The sequence below is a fragment of the Pristiophorus japonicus genome, chromosome 19, assembly GCF_044704955.1.
Source record: "Pristiophorus japonicus isolate sPriJap1 chromosome 19, sPriJap1.hap1, whole genome shotgun sequence".
In the NCBI taxonomy this organism is placed as follows: Eukaryota; Metazoa; Chordata; class Chondrichthyes; family Pristiophoridae; genus Pristiophorus; species Pristiophorus japonicus.
Genome location: NC_091995.1, coordinates 77108316 through 77133996, shown reverse-complemented (window position 1 = coordinate 77133996; position 25681 = coordinate 77108316). Strand labels below are relative to the sequence as shown.

The 25681-nt window shown below is 47.8% G+C and overlaps 1 protein-coding gene across 7 annotated transcripts in view; it reads right to left on the bottom strand.

Moving 5' to 3' along the window:
• Positions 1 to 22217: 22217 nt before the first annotated feature.
• The window catches only part of LOC139229971 (myocardin-related transcription factor A-like), a 240402-nt gene continuing 236938 nt past the window's right edge, over positions 22218 to 25681 (bottom strand). For all 7 annotated transcript variants that reach the window (XM_070861664.1, XM_070861663.1, XM_070861659.1 and 4 more), the window contains one exon: positions 22218 to 23880. In XM_070861664.1, the coding sequence (XP_070717765.1) occupies positions 23360 to 23880 (521 nt within the window). In that variant the 3' untranslated portion in view covers positions 22218 to 23359. The remainder of the gene's footprint in view (positions 23881 to 25681) is intronic.

The window sequence follows — 25681 nt, the reverse complement described above, 5'->3', positions numbered from 1 at the left end:
GTGCCGATCAAGCGGGCTGCTTTGTCCTGGATGGTGTCGAGCTTTTTGAGTGTTGTTGGAGCTGCACTCATCCAGGCAAGTGGAGAGTATTCCATCACACTCCTGACTTGTGCCTTGTAGATGGTGGAAAGGCTTTGGGCAGTCAGGAGATGAGACACTCACCACAGAATACCCAGCCTCTGACCTGCTCTTGTTGCCTCAGTATTTATGTGGCTGGTCCAGTTAAGTTTCTGGTCAATGGTGACCCCCAGGATGTTGATGGTGGGGGATTCAGTGATGGTAATGCCGTTGAATGTCATGGGGAGGTGGTTAGACTCTCGCTTGTTGGAGATAGTTATTGCCTGGCACTTGTGGGGCGCGAATGTTACTTGTCACTTATCAGCCCAAGCCTGAATGTTGTCCAGGTCTTGCTGCATGTGGGCATGGACTGCTCCATTATCTGAGGAGCTGCGAATGGAACTGCCAGTTTATCCTGTTTGAACTTCCTGTGGATGGAGGCAATGTTTAGCGCTATTGCCTTATTGGTAAATAATTCCAAAATTGAAACGGCAACATCTGTTTATGTCGGCAATTCGGGATGAATGCAAGGAGAGTTGAAAAGCTTCTACATTCTTTCCTGGAAAATAAATTTCACCTTTTCAACACTTGCTACCCTTTCAGAATTATCTGAATCTACTATCACTTAAATCATGCTTTCAGATTTGACTTACAACGCAAGTGATGGGATGGTGGTAATTCCTGTACCTGAACTTTCAGTGTAACTACTTGTGCTCACCTCATGGATCCATCTTCACAGCTGCTCAGTCTCTGGATGAGACACTAGGAGTGGGCCGGGGGCAGAGCCCACTGAGAGTTGGACTTTTAGGGGTTGGGAAGGGGAAATTATTAAAGGCAGATTTGCAAAGCTGGGATTAACTGGATTGCTCTTTGAAAGAGCTGGCATAGACTCGATGGGCCGAATGGCCTCCTTCTGCGCTGTATTATTCTATACTTTAGTGCCTCAGCAGGAATTCCATTCGCTCCCGTAGCCTTGTTGTTCTTGAGCTGCCTTATGGCTTTTCCTACCTCATGCAGCGTTGGAGTTTTACTGAAGTGGTGATGGGTCGCATGCTGTGGGATGGAGTCGAGAACATTCGAGTCAAAGGCAGAGTCTTGATTGAGGAGATCTTCGAAGTGCTTCTTCCAGCGTGCTCTGACTGCCTTGGTGTCCCTGATGAGTGTTTCCCTGTTCTTGACCAGCAGTGGGGTGGGGCCTTGAGAGTTTGGACCGTAGGTGGTCTTCACTGAGATGAAGAATTCTCGCACATCATGGTTGTTGGCCAGTTGTTGTATCTCCTGTGCTTTCTCCATCTACCACCTGTTCTTTAGGGCCCCGTTTTTTTTCTCGCTGCCATGCTCCACCTCACAGTCAACAAGCTTCCCGCTGAGTGGAACTAAACTACAGAACCAGTGGGAAGCTGTTTAACCTTCGCCATCTCCAGGCCAGGTCCAAGACCATCCCAACCTCTGACGTCGAGCTATAGCACATGGACGCCTGCGTCTGCGCACATTCAGAGGCCGAACTCCAGGACATTGTCGATGTATTTACTGAGGCGTACAAAAGCATGAGCCTTACGCTAAACATCAGTAAGACAAAGGTCCTCCACCAGCCTGTCCTCGCCGCACAGCACTGCCCCCCCAGTCATCAAAATCCACGTCGCGGCCCTCGACAACGTGGACCATTTCCCGTACCCTGGGAGCCTTTTATCAACAAAAGCAGACATTGATGAGGAGATTCAACACCGCCTCCAGTGCGCCAGTGCAGCCTTCGGCCGCCTGAGGAAAAGAGTGTTCGAAGACCAGGCCCTCAAATCTACCACCAAGCTCATGGTCTACAGGGCTGTAGTAATACCTGCCCTCCTGTATGGCTCAGAGACATGGACCATGTATAGCTGGAGAAATACTACCAACGATGCCTCCGCAAGATCCTACAAATCCCATGGGAGGACAGACACACCATCATCAGTGTCCTCGTCCAGGCCAACATCCCCAGCATTGAAGCACTGACCACACTTGATCAGCTCTGCTGGGCAGGCCACATTGTTCACACGAGACTCCCAAAGCAAGCGCTCTATTCTGAACTCCTTCATGGCAAACGAGCCAAAGGTAGACAGAGGAAACGTTACAAGGACACCCTCAAAGCCTCCCTGATAAAGTGCAACATCTCCGCTGACACCTGGGATTCCCTGGTCAAAGACCGCCCTAAGTGGAGGAAGTGCATCAAGGAGGGCGCTGAGCACCTCGAGTCTCATCGCCGAGAGCATGCAGAAAACAAGCGCAGGCAGCGGAAGGAGCGTGCGGCAAACCAGTCCCACCCTCCCTTGCCCTCAACCACTGTCTGTCCCACCTGTGACAGGGACTGTGGCTCTCCTACTGGACTGTTCAGCAACCTAAAGACTGATGTTAAGAATGGGAGAAAGTCTTCCTCGATTCTGAGGGATTACCTATGATGATGATGATTATTCTATGAATTGACACTTTCGGTGATTGTGTGTGTTGAACGAAGCAAATGTTGGTGCTCGGGATGGAAATCAGCCTGGCCTCCCATTCCTGATTCACATCCAGTGATCCTCACTGGAATATTGGTGCATGGGCGGATGTTTGCGGGCAGAATCGGACCCAAAATGCGATACTCACCACAGTTCAGTAGCGCACGGACTCTCACAATCCAGGGTTACCCATAATGGTCACTTGGTGAGTATGTGGAAACTAACCTCAGTAAGGGGTCAGCACTTTCAGCAGATAAAGAATTGCAAACTCATTATTTTAGACTTCCAGGTAATGTGCTATGTGGAAGGACTGCAGGCTGTATAAATATATATCACTGTGGAATCTAGCATTTTATTTTGCCTGCAGTCGATGTCATGTTATCTTCTCACTGTAGATACCCCAGCAGCTGCACAGTAAGCTGTCCGAATGCTGTGGTTAAAAGTAGCCTGTGTTCTGTGACTGATACATCCATCCAGTTAGCTTTAGTATATGACATTGCATGGCTTGTGACCCGACTCATTCCACAATCTTTGGGGCCATCGCTATAAAACTGTGGCTGAGAAAAAGTCGGAAAATGTTCTTTAAGCAGGTTAAAGATTTGTTGGATCGCGGCAAGCTCGGATTGAGGCGGAGACCAACGTATCTTTTAAGAAAGATCCAATGTGGGATTAGCTAAGAGTCGCCACAGACACGATGGCCAAATGTCCTCCTTTCGGTCTGTAAACTGTGATGGTTGCAGCTTGGAAGAGACAAAATTGACGATCAATTATTTATTTTGTTACGTGAAGTCGGAGTAGTTTTGAGAGAAAGAGCTGTGTAATCAACAAGGATTAAAAGTAGGCTGGGAATCAATAGACTGAGGGGGAGGGGGATATTTCCACTCATAGGGGAAACTAGAACTAGGGGACACAGTCTCAGAATAAGGGGTCGCCCATTTAAAATTGAGATGAGGAGAACTTTCTTCTCTTGAGGGTTGTAAATCTGTGGAATTCTGTGCCCCAGAGAGCTGTGGAGGCTGGGTCATTGAATATATTTAAGGTGGTGATAGACAGATTTTTGAACGATAAGGGAGTCAAGGGTTTTGGGGAGCGGGCAGGGAAGTGGAGCTGAGTCCATGATCAGATCAGCCATGATCTTATTGAATGGCGGAGCAGGCTCGAGGGGCCAAATGGTCGACTCCTGTTCCTAATTCTCATGTTCTTATGGGTCATTAGACTGAGATGGGGAAGCAGGAGCCTGGGGAATAGCTAATCACAATTCCAATTGTTGGATTGCCCCGGAGTCGCCAGCAGTTTAAGATCTTCGTAAGAACATAAGAAATAGGAGCAGGAGTAGGCCATACTGCCCCTTGAGCCTGCTCCACCATTCAATAAGATCATGACTGATCCGATCATGGACTCAGGTCCACTTCTCCGCCCGCTCTCCATAACCCCTTATTCACTTATCGTTCAAGAAACTGTCTATTTCTGTCTTCTATAAATATGTTAAGAGAAAAAGATTAGTAAAGACAAACGTAGGTCCCTTGCAGTCGGATTCAGGTGAATTTATAATGGGGAACAAAGAAATGGCAGACCAATTGAACCAATACTTCGGTTCTGTCTTCACAAAGGAAGACACAAATAACCTTCCGAATGAACTAGGGGACAGTGATTCTAGTGAGAATGAGGAACTGAAAGATATCCTTATTAGGCGGGAAATTGTGTTAGGGAAATTGATGGGATTAAAGGCCGATAAATCCCCGGGTCCTGATAGTCGGCATCCCAGAGTACTTAAGGAAGTGGCCCGAGAAATAGTGGATGCATTGGTGATCATTTTCCAACAATCTATCGACTCTGGATCAGTTCCTATGGACTGGAGGGTAGCTAATGTAACACCACTTTTTAAAAAAGGAGGGAAGAGAGAAAGCGGGTAATTATAGACCGGTTAGCCTGATATCAGTAGTGGGGAAAATGTTGGTATCAATCATTAAGGATGAAATAGCAGCCCCTTTGGAAAGCAGTGACAGGATCGGACCAAGTCAGCATGGATTTATGAAAGGGAAATCATGCTTGACGAATCTTCTGGAATTTTTTGAGGATGTAACTAGTAGAGTGGACAAGGGAGAACCAGTGGATGTGGTGTATTTTGACTTTCAAAAGGCTTTTGACAAGGTTCCGCACAAGAGATTGGTGTACAAAATTGGGGGTAATGTACTGACATGGATAGAGAACTAGTTGGCAGACAGGAAGCAGAGAGTCGGGATAAACGGGTCCTTTTCAGAATGGCAGGCAGTTACTAGTGGGGTGCCGCAGGGCTCAGTGCTGGGACCACAGCTCTTTACAATATACATTAACGATTTGGATGAAGGAATAGAGTGTAATATCTTCAAGTTTGCGGATGACACTAAACTGGGTGACAGTATGAGCTGTGGGTAGGACGCTAAGAGGCTGCAGGGTGACTTGGACAGGTTAGGTGAGTGGGCAAATACATGGCAGATGCAGTATAATGTGGATAACTGTGAGGTTATCCACTTTGGGGGCAAAAACACGAAGGCAGAATATTATCTGAATGGCGGAAGACTAGAAAAAAGGAGGTGCAACGAGACCTGGGTGTCATGGTTCATCAGTCACTGAAAGTGGGCACGCAGGTACAGCAGGTAAAGAAGGCAAATGGTATGTTGGCCTTCATAGCTAGGAGATTTGAATATAGGAGCAGGGAGGTCTTACTGCAGTTGTACAGGGCCTTAGTGAGGCCTCACCTGGAATATTGTGTTCAGTTTTGGTCTCCTAGTCTGAGGAAGGACGTTCTTGCTATTGAGGGAGTTCAGTGAAGGTTCACCAGACCGATTCCAGGCTGGACTGTCATACGAGTAGAGACTGGATCAACTGGGCCTTTATTCACTGGCGTTCAGAAGGATGAGAGGGGATCTCATAGAAACATATAAGATTCTGACGGGACTGGACAGGTTAGATGCGGGAAGAATGTTCTCGATGTTGGGGAAGTCCAGAACCAGGGGACTTAGTCTTAGGATAAGGGGTAGGCCATTTAGGACTGAGATGAGGAGAAACGTCTTCATTCAGAGAGTTGTTAACCTGTGGAATTCCCTGCCGCAGAGTTGTTGATGCCAGTTCATTGGATATATTCAAGAGTTAGATATGGCCCTTACGGTTAAGGGGATCAAGGGGATCAAGGAGTATGGAGAGAATGAAGGAATGATCAGCCATGATCTTATTGAATGGCGGTGCAGGCTCGAAGGTCCGAATGGCCTACTCCTGCACCTATTTTCTATGTTTTTATGTCTTAAATTTATTCAATGTCCCAGCTTCCACAGCTCTCTGAGGCAGCGAATTCCACAGATCCACAACCCTCTGAGAAGAAATTTCTCCTCATCTCTGTTTTAAATGGGTGGCCCTTTATTCTAAGATTATGCCCTCTAGTTCTAGTCTCCTCCATCAGTGGAAACATCCTCTCTGCATCCAACTTGTCAAGCCCCATCATAAACTTATACGTTTCGATAAGATCACCACTCATTCTTCTGAATTCCAATGAGTAGAGGCCCAAACTACTCAACCTTTCCTCATAAATCAACCCCCTCACCTCCGGAATCAACCTGTGAACTTTCTCTGAACTGCCTCCAAAGCAAGTATATCCTTTTGTAAATATGGAAACCAAAACTGCACACAGTATTCCAGGTGTGGCTGCACCAATACCCTGTACAACTGTGGCAAGATTTCCCTGTTTTTATATTCCATCCCTTTTGCAATAAAGGCCTTCTTAGGCGGTCACTTGTATCGAGGATGACTTACTTCCACGCCAAAAAGGGATGAGTTCCCACGTGTTTCAATGAAGGACCTAATATTCCAGGTCCCGAACTACATGTTGAAGGGTGGAAGATGCCTGTGCGTGGATTTTTTTTTAACGTGTGGTGGCCGTTGCACACCAGCCACTACACGGGCTTGACAGAGCTAGGTCTTGGTCCAGTGGCAAGGATTAACCAAGACGACTGGAGACCAGCTCTGCTGCACGGCCCTAGTGCGTACACATATCGCAGTGTGGGCTGGCCCGTGCTGCCCCTGGGCCCTCGCCTCTCCTGGGCCCTGACCTCGCCGCTTCTGCTGTACCTGCCATGAGGTCCTTAACTCATAAATGAGTCATCTCACTCATAGAAACAAAAATCATTACACATAGTCTTTCGTAGTGTGATGTATATTCTATTTATATCACAGCCGATTTCATTTTCACCCAAAACTGCACCATTAGCAACATTCTTTCTTCTCTCACTGTATCAAAAGAGCTTTAACTAATTTGTGTTTCTACTGTTTCAGCATTTTAATGAATTCATAACTGGTGTACAAGTCTCAATTTTTTCCTGTAATGTTAACAAAACCTGCACGAAGACTGAATGATTTTTTAATTGCACTCCAGGAAGCCCTTTGGCACTCATTAAAGATGAGGTCTTTTCCAGATATGTAGAATAAAATGGGTATTGTACAGCTCAGTTGCATTTTCCTTACTCTGTTATGCCGTGTGACAGGAAAGGAAGAAGTTTTAAGAATCTAATGATTTTGTGAAATACGGGATTAAATAAACCCCAAAAGTCTATGTCTGTCAAATAAATATTCAAACTCCTGGCCGCTGCTGTGAGCAACACCTGGGAGAAAGATGGTGCGATTTTGTAAAAACAAATGTTTGAACACTTTTGTTTATCAGTTATAAAAATATTGGAGTCTGGGCGGGGTTAAAAAAAAACTGTTTGACTGTGACATGTGATGAAGCCTCCAGGAATACATTTAACCAGTGCTAGCAACCCGAGTACGGACGAGCCCCAGTCCGGCAGCGATTTCAGGCGCCGAGTTCTGCAGCAATTGTAGTTGGATTCTAAATACAACTCTACCACCATCCTGTGGTAGAAGAAAGAAGCTGCAGATTTATTTTTGTAGGTGGGAGGAGTGTTTTATTTAATAAAAGAAAATACTTGCATTGATATAGCGCCTTTCACGACCAGCAGATGCCCTAAAGTGCTTTTAAAAAGTACTTTTTGAAATTTAGTCATTGTTGTAGGAAACACAGCAGCCAATTTGCACACAGCAAGCTCCCACAAACACCAATGTGATAATGACCAGATAATCTGTGATGTTGATTGAGGGATAAATATTGGCCAAGACACTGGGGATAACGCCCCCTGCTCTTCTTCAAAATAGTGCCATGGGACCTTTTACTTCCACCTGAGAGCTCAGATGGGGCCTCGGTTTAACGTCTCATCCGTAAGACGGCACCTCTGACAGTGCAGCGCTCCCTCAGCACTGCAGTGGAGTGTCAGCCTGGATTTTTATGCTCAAGTCTCTGGAGTGGGACTTGAACCCACAACCTTCTGACTCAGAGGTGAGGGTGCTATGGAGTTAGGTCGCAGATCAGCCTCGAGAGGCTGAATGGCCTACTCCTGCTCCTATACAGGAGGGAGAAGGGAATTGAGGGCATGGTGGGAAGGAATAATTAGTTTGGGAAGAGGCTCGTGTGGACCCATTGGGCCGAATGGCCTGTTTTTGTGCAGGAACAAATTACTTTTGAACTGTACCCACCATTTTTGTTGGCCAAAGGTGGCAGGCAATTTGCGCACTGCAGGCTCTGGGTTTGGTGAGAGATGCATTATGACCAGGAGAGCTTCCTGCTCTACAAATAATGCCACGACATCTTTTACGTCTACTTGAGAAGGTTTAAACAGATGTAAGATAAAACTTACCTGCATGCTGTGATAGTGTTTTAATAATGCTTTTAACAGTTACATGATAAAAGTAACTAAAATGTGTGTAAGCTTAGTAACCATGGTAAATGAGCCAATATTATGGTAACCATTTTTAAGTGATTAAATAGCTTTGCTAGAGCTAGGGTGATCAAGGCCAGAATATTAATGAGTAAGATAAGGATCTGCAACATGCATCATTTTCTTATCCTAAATTTGCCAAAACCAAGCTTAGTGATGAATTATGTGTGAAGTTGTTTGTGTAGAAGTTCTCAGAGGAAAATCGGCTCCTTTTGCAAAAAGGGAGGATAGCAAGATAACGATGAACTGTGCTATTGAAGGTCAAAGGAATGAGATGTATTGTGAGGCTCAAACAGCTGCAGCTTTCACAGCATTGAGAAAAAAAGGTATAAGAGAAGCAGCTATTGAACCCTGGAGGCAGCATGAACAGAGGAAGACTGGAGGAGAGCTACAGTCAACAGAACACAGCAAGAGGCAGTGCCATAGTCACTCAGCGGGCTTCCGTTGAGGTTTCAAGGAACAGACCATCTATGCTTTGTTAAGTATTATTTCTTTGTACTGGAAGTAAACCATTTAATAAAACCTGTTTTGCTTATTTACTATATACCTGTCTCCAGCGGGTTTGTTGTGGTCACGGACAGGTCTCTTCTGACAGATCTTACACAGGGCTCCAAGTTTAACGTCTCATCCAAAAGATGAGGCCTCCAACAGCGCAGCACTGCACTGAAGTATCGACCGAGATTATGTGCTCGAACCCACAACCTTCGTGCTCAGAGGCAAGAGTGGGACCAATGAGCCAAGGCTGGCTTTTGGCAAGGTCCCACACAAGAGATTGGAGTGCAAAATTAAAGCACATGGTATTGGGGGTAATGTATTGACGTGGATAGAGAACTGGTTGGCAGACAGGAAGCAGAGTCGGGATAAACAGGTCCTTTTCAGAATGGCAGGCAGTGATTAGTGGGGTGCTGCAGGGCTCAGTGCAATATATATCAATGATTTAGATGAAGGAATTGAGAGTAATATCTCCAAGTTTGCAGATGACACTAAGCTGGGTGGCAGTGTGAGCTGTGAGGAGGATGCTAAGAGGCTGCAGGGTGACTTGAACAGGTTAGGTGAGTGGGCAAATGCATGGCAGATGCAGTATAATGTGGATAAATGTGAGGTTATCCATTTTGGGGGCAAAAACATGAAGCCAGAATATTATCTGAATGGCGGCAGATTAGTAAAAGGGGAGATGTAATGAGACCTGGGTGTCATGGTACATCAATCATTGAAGGTTGGCATGCAGGTACAGCAGGGGATGAAGGCGGCAAATGGTATGTTGGCCTTCATAGCTAGAGGATTTGAGTATAGGAGCAGGGAGGTCTTACTGCAGTTGTACAGGGCCTTGGTGAGGCCTCACCTGGAATATTGTGTTCAGATTTTGTCTCCTAATCTGAGGAAGGACCTTCTTGCTATTGAGGGAGTGCAGCGAAGGTTCACCAGTTGGATGCCTGGGATGGCAGGACTGACATATGAAGAGAGACTGGATTGACTGGGCCTGTAATCACTGGAGTTTAGAGGAATGAGAGGGGATCTCATAGAAACATATAAAATTCTGACTGGACTGGACAGGTTAGATGCAGGAAGAATGTTTCCGATGTTGGGGAAGTCCAGAACCAGGAGTCAGTCTAAGGATAAGGGGTAAGCCATTTAGGACCGAGATGAGGAGAAACTTCTTCACTCACCGAGTTAACCTGTGGTATTCTCTTCCGCAGAGAGTTGTTGATGCCAGTTCGTTAGATGTATTCAAGAGGGAGTGGATATGGCCCTTATGACTAAAGGGATCAAGGGGTATGGAGTGGAAGCAGGAAAGGGGTACTGAGGTGAATGATCAGCCATGATCTTATTGAATGGTGGTGCAGGCTCGAAGGGCCGAATGGCCTACTCCTGCACTTATTTTCTATGTTTCTATGTTTACCTCTAAAACCGCCACCTTGAATTGGAACAGAATTAAACTGGGGCCTTCTGGGCTTTTAAAGCACACCCTCCTCATCACTTAAAAAAAAACTGATGTAAAGGTAACGTAATCCTTTGCATCATCGTCATAGGCGGTCCCTCGAACGAGGATGACTTGCTTCCATATGAGTTCACAGATGTTTCAGTGAAGGACCAGATATTCCAGTCCTGAACTCAGATTGAGGGGGTGGAAGATGCCTGTGTGTGGATTTTTTTAACGTGTGGTGGCCGTTGCACATTAGCCATCACACGGGCTTGACAGAGCTAGGCCTTTATCCAGTGGCAAGGGTTAACCAGGACGTCATATACTTGCATTGGAGACTGTTCAGAGAAGATTCACTTGGTCGATTCCTGAGATGAAAGGGTTGACTTACGAAGAAAGGTTGAGCAGGTTGGGCCTATACACATTGTAATTTAGAAGAATGAGAGGTGATCTTATTGAAACGTACAAGATTCTGAGGGGGCTCGACAAGGTAGATGCAGAGAGAATGTTTCTCCTCATGAGGGAATCTAGAATTAAGGGGCATAGTTTCAGAATAAGGGGTCACCCATTTAAAACTGAGAGGAGGAATTTCTTCTCTCAGAGGGTCATGAATCTGTGGAATTCTCTGCCCCAGAGAGCTGTGGAGGCTGGGTCATTGCATATATTTAAGGTGGAGATAGACAGATGTTTAAACGATAGACGAGTCAAGGGTTATGGGGAGTGGGCAGGGAAGTGGAGTTGAGGTCAGGATCAGATCAGCTACGATCTTATTAAATGGCGGAGCAGGCTAGAGGGCCTACGCCTGCTCCTATTTCTTATGTTCTTATGTTATCACAAGATTTTAATAAAAGCAGAGGGAGTCTGAATAACACAAACACAGTATTTCTTAAAAAAAAGTTTTTAAAAAGTTCAACACAAAACGGTGTTTACATAGTTAAAAAAGATAAAAAGAAAAAAAAAGCAAGCAGTAAATTTCATTCATAACGTCCGTTTCCCTCTTCCCCTCCCCCCCACCCCTCCTTTTCTTTATTTTTGGCAGATCACGAAGAAAGCGTCACTACAATTTAAAGGAAGGAGACTCCATATACATTCCTCCAAATGGTTCCCAATAAAAGTTTACACCTCAGGGTTGGAATATACACATTCACAGTAGCATCAAAGGAGTTTGTACAAAGTTCTGATACATAACAGACTGACGCAAGTTGGAGCTCTGCTGGAGTAGAGGAAAACGATTGGTTGTTGCTCACGTTGGGAATCTGTTGTAAAGTGCTCGTGTAGAGCAAGAGATTGATTATCACTCGGAAATATTCTTCGCCGCCCCAGAACTTTTTATGCAGAAAGTGGCAGCACTTTTAAGGGAGTCCATGCCACCCACAGTACAGTGTTCGGCAGAGGGCACCGTGGCTCGTGGGGCATGTTGTAGGGTATTGAGATCCGCAAATTCACTTACCCCATCTCTGGGTCACCAAGCAAGATTCCTTCACACGAGCGAGATTGTTGCATCGACAGGTAGAAACGTTCTCCCAGCGAGTCAGCGAGCGCCACCTTTAGCTCTACGGTACCTCATCCCAGTGCCTAGGCCATGGATGCCAGCAAGCAATTCGACCCTACCGGATATCCCAGCCAAGCCCAACCCTACCCTGAGCTGATGTCCACGTGTGCACCACTCTCCAGCAGTGTTCACCTCTGAAAGCTATCGGGAGCAGGATCCGTGGCCCATTCCCCCTCGCCTCCCGTTCCTCCACCTCCCTCCACCTCCCTCCACCCACAGCACGGAGACCAATTACCCCCCTCCGCCTCCCATCCCTCCACCCACAGCACGGAGACCAATTATAGTCAGCCCTGGCAGAGGTCAGCTTTTCAGCACAGAGCAGGGATCGAACCTGGGACCTTGGGTGATCTGGGATGGCTCAGTACCACACCGGTTGGTGCATTTAGACACAGAGCCATCGGGAAAGATGCTCAGAGTTCTGGGAATCAAGTCACCAGACTCGGAACTGAAAGCACCTCTCGAGTGGCAGGGCCCCAAAGCGATGTTGCAGTCATGAAAAGGCAGTCAGGGTTTCCTGGGGTTATGCAGTGCTTTGCGAAAGGTAGACAGTGAACTCATCACCTGGGTAGATACCCTCCACTTGTGATCCCAAACTTGCAACGTGGGAAACGGGAATTTGATGTTTGGACTGAGAAATAAATAGGTAGAACGAAAACAACCTTTCACTGGTCAACCTTGATTTGCTCTCCTGATTGCTGGCATATGGCGCCCGCTGCCTCCTCTTTATAGGTCGATGTCGTTCCGCCTTATCCCTGACCGCGCCAGTTTTATGCACCAGGATTCACCCTGTTTCCCAATCACAAGGAGGAAGCTGCTTGCAGCCTCTTTCCTGCTGTTCCGTGGCTTTGCTGCTATGTGGGGCATGAGCACGGTTCACCTCTCTGACTCTTCTACCTCCCCCCCACCCAAAGACCTTCCTTCAATGTTTAGAGCAAGACGGTCACTCGAGGTCTATAGGCAGAGCTTGTTGAGAGCTCATAGCTGCCATACAGGGCATCAGTAAAAGTGCTCCTTAACCCACCCAATAGCTTACAGTACTTGCCTAAAAATCCAAACCAGCATTGCCTATGGATCTGAAGGGATGTTAGTGAATAATTGAAGAGCCAGAGTGAGGCCCGTTACATTGGAGAATACCAGTGCGGACACTCCACATGCTGCCTGAATCCGGAGATTCTGAGTGTTAATTTTTAGCGACATCAACATTCAGAATGATCTAAGCATGCAGTCAGTCAGTGGACATTACAGGCAGTGTGTAACCAGCCTGAACAGTATCAATTCAACCCCACAATGTAAAAAGGCTGCTTTTACTCCCATGAGACACCAGACGAGCAAATAAACAACCATTTAGAGTAAATAGAGAGGCCGTTTACTGTACCCCTAATAATTAGAGCAAGTGATTGGTTGCAGGCAGTGAAGCCTCACATTGGAACCAGCATTTTCTGGGAAGTTCTCTAGAATTACGGTACGGAGCACGTGTGGAAACTCACATGGTTCCCTGCGAGCACAGCACAGCAGGTCACCTGATCAATACTCCCAGTCTGGGAGATCTCCATCCCCATCAATACTCCCAGTCTGGGAGATCTCTCCATCCCCAACAATACTCCCAGTCTGTGACACTCCCCACCCCGATCAATACTCTGTCTGCGACACTCCCCATCCCCATTCAATACTCCCAGTGTGGGACACTCCCCATCCGATCAATACTCCCAGTGTGGGACATTCCCCATCCCGATCAATACTCCCACAGTCTTGGACACTCCCCACCCCCCAATCAATACTCCCAGTCTGTGACACTCCCGATCAATAGTCCCAGTCTTGGACACTCCCCACTCAATACTCCCAGGATGGGACATTCCCCATCCGATCAATACTCCCAGTGTGGGACATTCCTCATCCCGATCAGTACTCCCAGTCTGAGAGATCCCCGTCCGATCAATACTCGCAATGTGGGACACTCCCCATCCTGATCAATACTCCCAGTCTGGGAATTTGTTGCGTTCTGAGGGGGCCAATCTTTGAGAATATCACCTCTCTCTGCTTCAAAAGTTTCCCAATTGAATTCCAACAAAGTGCCTTATAATGAGTTTTGTTTCCATCAGTGATACGTTCAAACAGAATGTCCACAATCCAGCAGCCTCAGTGCAGACCCGCGTGGAGCACTCGGTCAGGAGGCCGCCATGAACTGAACAATTTCCAGAAACACGCCACAGCTCGCTTGCTTTTGGTGCGACTGCAGGAGTTGTGTGGCACTGGCCGGGAATTCAAGTCTTAAATTCTCCTCCTTAGTGGTTAAGCATTGTTCAGAGCATGCGTGCAGTCCCAGAGCAGCGGGTTGATCAAAACTCCACACCAAGTCCCAACCCGAGTTCCCACTGTTCGCTGTACACAGAATACTGATCAGATGTGCATGTTGTATGCAGGACGGCAACGTTTACTTCCCCCTTTCTACAGATGGCAGTCACGCTCACACCTCGATGCCAAGCCTCATCCTGTTCTCAGATGCGTGTGTTTTTCAGCAGCGGACTACAGTGGATTTTTCCAACCCCAATACCGAGGCCCATTGTAGCATCTGTCGGCTCAGGACAGACTGGGGACTGAACCTGGCACTTTCCTGGTCTGGATTAGCTCAGGTATATTTACCCACAAGACCATCGGGTGAGCCACAGCATTGATCAAGTAGACCCAATCTGTACTCTCAGTTTGGGTTTGAGCAGATCATCAGTTGTTGAATGATGGCTGTAGGGGTCAAGACACCTTGGGACACACACACACACACACCGTGGGTCTCTTCCACCTTTCGCTTTGCCAACTTTGAGGAATGAAGAGCAGCAGCAGTCAGCCACAACGTACAGAAAGGCTCAATGGCAAAGGTAGACTGGGCCATTCTCCGGCAATCTACCAAGAGCGCACGAAAGTGCTGAGAAACCGGCTTCTATTCCCGGCAGAGTCGGTGACTTGCGCCAGTGGACATACAATGGGCCTCCATTCAGCACCTTCCATCAGACGCTGCTTGCAAAAGCAGTGTAGAGTCAACCCAGTTATTGGTAACCATGGATCTATTTACTGGTTCACAACATTTCACTGGTCAGTGACTTACCACCAAATAATCTCTGTGCAGGCACCCAAAAATAGGATGTAAAAAACAAAATCGATCAAACAGCGCATTATTTGTAAAAAGTGCCTAGGCCCATCGACACCACCAACATACTTAAAATAAAATCCAATCTATGCATCTATGCTCTGATTCATAGAGTGGTGATAGTTAAAGTAGGCTTTCAGCATGTATATAATCTACTAAACGAGCGTGTGACACACTAGAATGGGTTCCAACCCTCTGCCCGCCTCCGCCCCTTGGCTTTCTCTTCAGTCTCCATTACAGATTGGAGAGCACCAAACTCAGTGGAGGCACAATTACAGTGACATCTCCTCATTGCCCTCCTCCTCCCCATTACTGAACTGGCGTCCCTCAGGGCGCAGGCCGGAGCCAGTGTCTGCAGAGTGCGGTGTTCGGTGGGCAGACCCATATAATTATACTGCCAGCTGTTGACAAACCAGCAGCTAGTTTAATGATACAAGTACACAAGTCAGCATCCACTTCCTCCCAACATTAACAGTGGAAAATATTGTTCATATTCAAGGTCTACGTGGGTCCTTTTTAAGGTGCAGCTTTGCAACAAGCTGGAGTTATACCTCACTGTGCACCAACCTAACTGGAGAGTGGAGGGGGGGCGCAGTTTCACATCTTTCAAAAGTCAGATCACCAACCTGACCCCTCCCACCCACCAAGTTATACTGTCCATGGACATCCCAAACCACTCATAACAGATCACCGAAGCAGCTAGCTCTCTCTCTCTCCCCCCGCCCCCACCTAACCTCCTGCTGTGCCTTCCCAAGAACAGGGCCCACATCTGGGTTAAGTAGCCATTGATCACTGGCTAAAAAAATACAAGCTAAGGATAACCACAGAGCTAGGTTTTGCTTTTCCTTTAAGATGCAATTGCAGCAGCACTAAGTTAGACTTCAGTTTCCTTCTGACAATTAAACCCTTCCCCCTCCCCAGTAGAGCAGCGGTTTGGGACTGAAATTAAGGCACATTTGAGAATTTTAGAAAAGTGAGAAACACCAGGATTTTAAAAAGACAGAAGCAACTTTCAGGATCTGCAAACACGGAGTGTGTTGAAACAGTGGAAACGCTCGGACTCTGCACTGGGTGGGAGTTCTGATTCAAGGTCCCGCCCGTAACTTGACCGTGGCTCTCCCTTCCATCGTTTTTCTATTTCAGATCGCCAGCAACTACGGATTTACTTGTTAAAATTAAACTGCTCACATTTAGATTGAAGGTCTGGTTGCTTTGAAATGAATGCCTCCTTTACCATACATGGTTGCACCCACTAGGCACCCAGCCACATTGATACACGTCACTCAGGCACTCAAACTCTCCCCAGGAGCGGGCTTCTCATGTCGCCAGGGCAGTAGTTCTGCTGTTGGTGAGTCTGCCCCCACTCCCAGGTGCAAGCGGGAATTAAAAAAAATATATTGTTCTGGGATATGTGCATCGCTGGCAAGGCCGGCATTTATTGCCCATCCCTAATTGCCCTCGAGAAGGTGGTGGTGAGCCGCCTTCTTGAACCGCTGCAGTCCATGTGGTGAAGGTGCTCCCACAGTGCTGTTAGGGAGGGAGTTCCAAGATTTTGACCCAGCGACGATGAAGGAACAGCCGAGATATTTCCAAGTCAGGATGGTGTGTGACTTGGGAGAGGAACGTGCGGGTGGTGGTGTTCTCGTGTGCCTGCTGCCCTCGTCCTTCTAGGCGGTAGAGGTCATAGGGTAGAATAGAAAGTGGAGCTTTGAGAGTTCCTGCACCATTAACAGGCTGGCGAAAGGGTCAACGAGTGAGCTCACACCTGGATTTGAAGCCATCTCTCCCAGCAGTTACAGCTCAGAAATTGCCATGTGCACCGCCTCTGGGACTTTTCCATAGAAACTCACAGCACAGAAAGAGGCCGTTCAGCCCGCTGTGCCTGCGCTGGCTCTTGGAAAGAGCAGCCGTACTTAGTTCCAGACCCCCCCCCCGCTGCTTTTTGTCCATAACCCTGTAAGTTCCTCATCCTCCATCATCATCATTGGCAGTCTCTCGAAATCGAGGAAGACTTGCTTCCACTCTAAAAGTGAGTTCTCAGGTGACTGAACAGTCCACTACGGGAATTACAGTCTCTGTCACAGGTGGGACAGACAGTGGTTGGAGGAAAGGGTGGGCGGGGAGTCTGGTTTGCCGCACACTCCTTCCGTTGCCTGCGCTTGGTTTCTGCATGCTCCAGTACCAGTTCAAGTCTCTTTGAAAATTATTGAAGGAATCAGCTTGCACCACCTTTTCAGGTAAAATCAGGCAACAAATCAAAGGACCTGGAGAGATTTACAGGATAGGTGACAAGAATTTGAGATGCTGTACCAAAGCACGTGCACTAGCCCTGCTTAAAGGGCGCAGGATTAATGAGTGGTTGATTTATAATCCATGGCCTTGGACCTGTGGAGCATCCACTCACAAGGTCAGACTAGGCATCATCCAGGGGAACCTGTAATTCCCACTAAGCTTCCCCTGCTGTGCGGTTCCTCATGACACCACCAGCTGGAATACGATGCGCTATTACCTGATTGTAAACCACTTTCAACAGAAATTACAATGGAACTAGAATACAGCTCACCATTAACCATTGTATTGTAGTAAGGGAAACATTCAGCCCATAGTTAGCCCGGGCTCAGTGAAGAATAAGCTGGGATTGCTCCATTCTAGCGGCACGCTTCATTCAAGACCTCGAATTGGCACCGATTGCTCCAATTTTGGAATAGACGACATGTAAAGTGCCCTGGTTGCTCCGGTGCCAAGTGCATTGCCCAGTGGTTGAATCCAACACCCTCTGAAGTGGCCCAGCAAGCCACTTGTTGTAAAAATAGGGGGTGGGGGGGTTGAAGGGAGTAGGAGGAGGATGGGTAAATGTGATCAGATTGATTTGCTGGTGTAGAGGATAAACGCCAACATTGACACACTAGGAAAAGGAACAGAAGGATATGTTAATAGGGTGAGATGAAGAGGGGCGAGAGGCTCGTGTGGAGCATAAAAACCAGCACGAACTAGTTGGTCAGAATGGCCTGTTTCTGTGCTGTGCATTCTATGAAATGTGTATTTCTATGCTATAGAGGCCCCACCACCAACCTCTGGTCCCCACAAGGCATCTCCAATAAATAGTTCTTCTCCTTAGGCAGTCCCTCAGAGTCGCGGATGACTCGCTTCCACACTAATACAAGTTCTCAGGTGACTGATGAGATCAATGAGGGACCTAGTCTCTGTCACAGGTGGGCAGACGGTGGCTGGAGGGACGGGTGGGTGGGGTGCTTGATTCATCGTGCGCTCCTTCCGCTGTTTGCACTTGGCTTCCGCGTGCTCCTGGCGAAGAGAATCGAGGTGTTCGGCGCGCACCAATAAATGTGGACCTGTCAGTGTGACGCACATCCCGAGAGCACATGATTTAAAGTCAACGGTGCCAGGTCCAGACCCCACAGCTCTGCTAAATTTGCTGATCTTAGCCAACACAAGTGGGGGGCTGGGGAAGAGGCAGTGTGCGCATCACTAATCTGTCTCAGCACCTCTGGGGTAGGGAAGAGCAGGAAGAGGAGGAGACAGGGAATGTTTTAAAATTCATTTTCCGGGCTCCTGCCCGATTGATAACCAGTGATCCCTGCTTGAAAGTGCATATACAAGGGCAGGATTGGGATCGGCTGGCAATGTAGCGCAGGCTCGCATACCAAAGGAAGGCCACTTGAGTAGATTGATGAGGATTGTGGAACCATCAGGCAGCAAGTCCAAGGGGAGTGGGCAGAAAACTGAAGAGGAAAAAAAGAGGGGCATGTGTAGTGAAACATTTCCAAGGAGTAAATTTGTCTGACCTCCGGCGTGAAGATCGGCAAAATCCTAAAATAGTTAGGTTGGGTGTGTAGTATTGTGAGTAACAGCCACACATGCTCAACCTTTAGAGCATGATAGCAGTCAAGGAGGAGAGAAGACCATTCAACCCTACCCTCTACAAAAGCAACTTCCACGCAGTCACAAGGTGCTTCGCAGGAGCGGTTATCAAACAAAATTTGACACGGAGTCACACAAAGATATTAGGACAGGTGACCAAAAGCGTGGTCAAAGAGGTAGGTTTTAAGGAGTGTCTTAAAGGAGGAGAGGTAGAGAGGCGGAGAGGTTTAGGGAGGGAATTCCAGAGCTTGGGGCCCAAATAGCTGAAGGCACGGTCGCCAATGGTGGAGCGAAGGAAATCGGGATGCGCAAGAGTATCCTAACTCTACCATCAGAAAACCCAGCTGCATGTTTCATCCAAATTCAAGACAGTGTAAGCAGTAAGTTTCAGACAGGGAGCTGGGATTGCAAATCTGACAAGGGCACGGGTTTCTTTTGGTGGGCTGAGGGAAGAAGTGAAGTGAGAGAACAGACATTATATATAGAGGGAGAAAGAGTAGGCAATGCCCAATCTAGTGTACAGGCTTGCATTTTGTACTTGAGGTCTTTGGTGGTTCTTGGGCAGGACATAGATGAGAGGGAAACCAGAGATATTCCCCATGGTGTCAACTGCTGTACGTTCAGTGCCAGGGCCAACACTAACTGACCAGGGTCCCTTCTTCTTGCAAGGGGACTTGAGAACACAACTGACTTACAGAAGTAACTGCAAACAGTAGGGCAGAGCGCCACACCTGCTCTTGTGCTGCCGTTGAATCATGGCCTTCATGAATCAAGGGCCTTGACTGAAATATCAGGGACTGCTTCACCACCAGCAGGTTAGGACCATGAGGCTTGGATTGTCTTGGATTAAAGCAGTCAAAACCCAGTGCTGATAACGGAGCCCTACCTCACGAGAAGAATCTATAGAAAACCTACATCAGATTCCGTGTTAACTTTATGGCTGCAGCATCATTCCAGTGGAACCACCAAATATTGCACATTTTTCTGCAACTATGAACCTCAATGTGTGAAAGCACTCAGCCCTGGTACTGAGTGGCCATAGTATTGGTTGGTACCACTACAGGATGCTGGTTACGATTGGAACAACGGAGACATGGCAAGTTGCTTCACATTCCCATTGGGTGGCTGACTGATAGTAGTAGGATTGATAGGATTTAACATAATAGTCTGTAGTGCACTCACACTCACAAAACCACCAGTACACTAATTTAGTTCAGACAGCAAAATTCAATGGATGTTTACCAGGCTTCTGCTGTCATGAGCTTTACATGGCTTGGTACTGGTTGGCGATCCTTCTGTCCACTGGAAGACTGATTTAGGGGGATAGGGAATCAGGGAGGTGGGATTGAAACTCATGATCCTCAATGTTTTCCTAATGTAGAACTAGGGGCATAGTTTCAGAAACGGAGATGAGAAGGAATTTCTTCTCAGAGGGTTGTGAATCTGTGGAATTCTCTACCCCAGAGAGCTGTGGAGGCTGGGTCATTGAATATATTCAAGGTGGAGATAGAGAGATTTTTGAACGATAAGGGAATAAAGGGTTATGGGGAGTGGGCAGGGAAGTGGAGCTGAGCCCAAGATCAGATCAGCCATGATCTTATTAAATAGCGGAGTAAGCTCGAGGGGCCAAATTGCCGACTCCTGCTTCTATTTCTTATGTATGTTCTAACCACGAACAAAGTTCAACACACAAAAGGACTAAAAATTCCCTTATCTGCTATTTGAGTAGACAAGTCAACTCAACAGCACCAAATTCATTCTAATAGCGCACGCAGAAATTTGACGAGAAAACGTTAAACAGTGCACTAAAAATAATCTCTTGAGCTTTTGTTGAGGGGGATGTAGAGAAATCCACAGCTTAAGTACTGGGTGCATTGCTCCTTCCAGTGCAAGAACCATAACCATCATCACCAAGTTATTGAGGGGTGACTGGGATTAGGAACTTTCAACAATAACCCACCTTCCTTCTGCTTCAATGTAGGCACACCAACTATATTTCGAAGGAGAAGGTCTTCTGCATCTCAGGCTGGAGAATTCTAACACCCCCTTCCCCCCAACCCCCTAATTTAAAATTAATTTCTCCCAAACTTTCCCCCATTCTACGGTCCCACCACTGCCACTTATCCCATTTTGGATAGAATTCCACTTGGAATCAGTGAAGCACCAGGATATTTGGTACAACTGTCCTTTCTCTCAACCCCCAGCCACAAAGTAAAAACTCTCCTCGCGCAGTGGGCTTCCTCACTCCAACAAGCAGCTAGTGGTCAAGGGGACTGGTCAGCAAAGCAAAGAACTGGTGGCCAAAGCAGCTACACCCAATCTCTTTCTGGGCTATATAATGGCCACAGTAACTTCACCTTTGGCTACCAGAAAGATGGCCGCCACTAGTTTGTAATAGTGATAAAGAGTGATCTGTCCTCTCCGCCTCCGATCACAAGGCTTGCAATACGTGTGCGTGAATGTGACTTTAGCTGAGTGTGTCAATTGCAAAACTCACAGCATTGTCTTAGACTCAAGATGATAGTAATCCCCGATCGGTCTATAAACTTCAAAGAAACTAGGAATTCAAGGCAATTTCTATTCTGTGCAACCAATTTCCATTCCTCTGTCACTATCTCCAATCCTCTAAACGCTCTTGCCTTTCCCAAGTCTCCTTCAGCTTAGTGTGCACGTATAGAAGCCATACACACACTCCTCTCTGGCTCCAAAGCTAATTCTGTTCCACACTCAGTCATGAGAAACCCTTGGTCTGGGATGAAAAGGCATTAGCTTGGTCCTGGGCTTGTAAGCAAATGCTGAAACTCATCTCGTGTGGCTGACAAACTGGAGAGTCACACAAGCTCCGGTACCAGAACCCCGTTGAAGCAAACCTCTTGAACTGCTATTCTACCGGGCTGGACAGGTTGTCTTCTGATGCCCATTTTCAAGGCTTCAAGTTAAAAGTGGGCCCCATACACCAGTGTTACTCAGTGAGATTTATATAACACAACTAAAGTTAGCTGTACAACTTATACACAGATATGACTTTGACTGCACATTTTACAGTATGCAATTCTGTTTTACATTCTAAATGATTGTAACTTTACAGTTTAAAAAAAAAATTCTTGTATTAGCTGGCAAGAAAGATTTTTTTTTTAAATTCCTGCAGCAAAATTTAAAACGCCTTTTTGTTTCACTTGAGAGAAACGCTGCGTGGGAGTGGCGATAAGTGTCACTCCACTGCCATGTCCGACATTTAACCCCTCGACCGTTCAAACTCCCTTCACAGTTTGAAGGGCAAAGTGTGCAGGAGGCAGAGGGGAATTCCTGCACGGGCAACGCTGCTTGGGTCGACGAGGGAATGAAATGGGGACGTGCACCGCTCCCCCACCCCCCACCCCGCCCGCCCCTCGCCTCCCCTGCAAACCGAAGGGCCTAGAGAACCCGCAGCTCGCTCACCGAGACCCCAGTTTAACCGCTGAAAGCGAGTTATTGCTCGTGCACTGTCCGAATCGAATGGCACGTTCGAGCGTCACTTGCTTCGACCTGGTGTCAACACTGTAAATGCCAGCAACGTGACAGCAATGCTACTTTCCCTGAGCAACGCGTGAGATTCAGTCCTCGGCAGCTCAACGCTTCTGTCTCCACAAGCAGAACGCCACATGATTTTTGCAGACCCAAGTTGTTCAAGTTTTGACTCAGCAGGGAAAGTGACAGCTGTCCCTGGGGTCTGCTCATGGCGGTGCTCGCCTAAACCCAATAATCCAGCTCAAAACTGGACGGCGAGAATGAACGGCACATACAGACACCGTGAGGGCTGGCCCCCGGGGGCTAAATTCTACCTCTCTCGTCAAGACTAAAACAAACAAATGCCGGGCAGCGCGCGGACGTGAAAGAAACTACTCCACCACAAGCCAAAACGCCGCACTTACAATCCGAGCCAATCACAAACACCGGTCTTCTTTCGCGATCTTAGAGAGAAATCACGCAGGACCGAGGCATCTGTCCCAGGGACAGGCAACAATAATATTCGGACATGTCCTGGGGTGGGGGTTGGGAAGGGGCAGTTACCTTTGATCCCTGCTCAGTTAATGTACCTTTGGGTTTTTTTTTTAAAAACATCCCCCCTCCCCAGTCAGTGCAAAAACACAACCTTGGCAATGGAGAAACCGAATGTGACAGGTGCTGGGGAGGGGGGTCATCATGGTCCACAGGCCCAGAAGCCTCGTGGAGAGCATTAGGTCAATCTTTGAGAAGGTCCATCTTCTGGTTGGGAATCTGGTGCGGGTGTAGATCCCCCGGGAGTGGTGCTAGGGCTCAGAGTTCAGCCACGAGCTCCAGCCCATACTTGCCTGCGACGTTCGAACAGAGAAGATCCGCTGGTGCTTCACAAAGGGACGTGCATTCCCGGTGTGCGTGTGGAGATCCTGGTCAAGTAAAGTGACAGCAAAGGGCCCATCTGCTGAAGGACCCTGACCTGATGCAGCCTCTGCGCACGGAAGGTTCACACGGACCAGGAGGCTTCGTGAAGGATCGGCCTCAACGCTTTGGCTGCTGACGTTAATCCCAGTGTAATTGCAGGTCGTGACTGTCTAGAAAGTCAGTGGAGAAGACACTGGGGGCGACGGAGCCCAGAGGAGCCAGGCCCACAGAGGAGCCGCCCATCGTGAGGTCCAGCCATTCCATGTTGTCCAAGTTAGCGTCGGCAAGGTCCAGGGTCAGGCCGGTGCCGTCTGCGGTGAAGTGCATGTCGGACGTGTCCATGGGCGAGTGCGGGTGCTCCAGAATGCTGGAGCTGCTCAGCATTTGGTTGTGCAGGTCATCGATGAGCGAGAGGGGTTCGGTCCCATCGTGGTCCACCGATAATAGCGGGACGCCGGTGGTGCTAACGAGAAAGTCCTCGAGACGGCTCTCGTGACTGCTGGACTGACCGTCACCGATGGGCTCCAGCAACAACTGCGGAGATGGCGGCTGCACCTTGAGAGCTATCAGTGGCGGCGACGCGGCGAGTGTGGGCGAAACGTGCGGCGGAGACGGCACGTTTAACGATGCCGAAATATCCTTGGCATTGAGCGAAATTTCTGCAAATGAAGAGACAAAGAAATTAAGCCCAAGCTTCGATGACTTCTTATTTTGCATTCACCCAGTTTCAGTTCATGACACTGTGATTTGGGAGGGAGGGTCTCAGTCTCCCAATGTACCAGTGAGCTTCTTGACTACTCAGGGGAGGGTAAAGGCTTGTGCGACACGCAGCCCCAAATTCGATTCCCTGTTTATTCTGAGCTCGGGTAGTTGAGGTGCAATTGGTCTCAGTAACCCTGGGTTTCAGAGCAACACAACACACGCAGCCAGGGTCCCATGCTCCTGATCACGATCCACTGACGTCGAGTGAACGGTGCATGTGCAGACACTGGCCGGCACAGAAAGGATCAGGTCCGCAGGGGAGCAGCACAATGGCATGCACCGTCTGGCTTCGCACCAGATGAATGAAACTTCAGCACCGAACCTGGGGACTGCCAGTGTCCAGGGAATGGCATCACAGGATGGGAGGGGAGGCAAATAAATAAATAAAACACTGCAAGTGGGCCTGAGCCTTGTCAGCACTCAGTACCAGAGTATTGGTACCAGAATACACGAAGGTGGCCAGCCCACACTGCGATCTATGGGTAGTAGGAGCATGTGTGCGCACTAGGTCTGTGCAGCAGAGCTGGTCTCTTGGTCGGCTTGGATAACCCTTGCCACTGGACCAAGACCGAGCTCTGTCAAACCCATGTGGTGGCCGGTGTTATAAAAGTCCACGCACAGGCACCTTCCACTCTTCAACATGTAGTTCGGAACCTAGAATGTCAGGTCCCTCATTGAAATACCTGTGAACTCGTCCCTTTTTGGGTGTGGAAGCAAGTCATCCTCGATACGAGGGACTGCCTAATACTAATACTATTGGGAGACTGGATCAAAGCCAGCACCAGTCAACCTCTCCCCGACAGTTCGAGCTGACGTAGCCTCGCAGATCGGGAGAGAAGAACTTCGCTACACTGAATTTCATTTGCCAGTAATTACAGAGTGGGCGGAATAATGACAAATAAAATTGAATGTAGCAAAATATGAGGTGGCTCATTTTGGTAGGAGGAATAAGGAGACCATTTATTCCTTGGAAGGCAAGAAATTAAATAGGATAGAGGAGCAGAGAGATCTGGGAAATACAGATACATAAACCACTAAAAGTAGCAACACAAGTTGGTGAGGCCAAAAAGAGTACGATCAGAAGAATGGGGTTTATTTCCAGAGGAACAAAATACAAAAAGCAGGGAGGTGGTCTAAATTTACACAGCGTCTTGGTTAGACCACACTTGGAAGAGGGGTGTTGGCCGCGGCTTGTAGACCTTGGAGAGGGAAGTTCCGTCAGCAGCGGGAGATGCTTGGAAACTATTGGGGTGAGAGGTCATTGATCCCGCGGGACGCCAAACATAAGCAACAACTTGCATTTATACAGTGCCTTTAAACGCAGCAAAACGTCCCACAGCGCTTCACAGGAACGGTATCAGACAAAATTTGACACCGAGCCACACGGGGCGATGGTAGGACAGGAGAAGAGGTAGTTTTTAAGGAGCGCCTTAAAAGGAGGAGAGGTGGAGAGGTTAAGGGATGGAATTCCATAGCTTTGCAGCATGGATCAGAAATTACAGTGTTGGAGCCCAATCTGCAGTGGGACTGGGAGGGAATCATCAACTCCATTATATATGTGCCCCATTCCCCCCCCTCCGCAACACTGTGAGGCTCCATAATACACACTTAGGTGGACCTTCAAAGACAACGTTCTTGGACAGCTTGGCATAAATGGTTTTAACCTTCTTAAAAAAAAAAAATTGTCACCATTAGCTT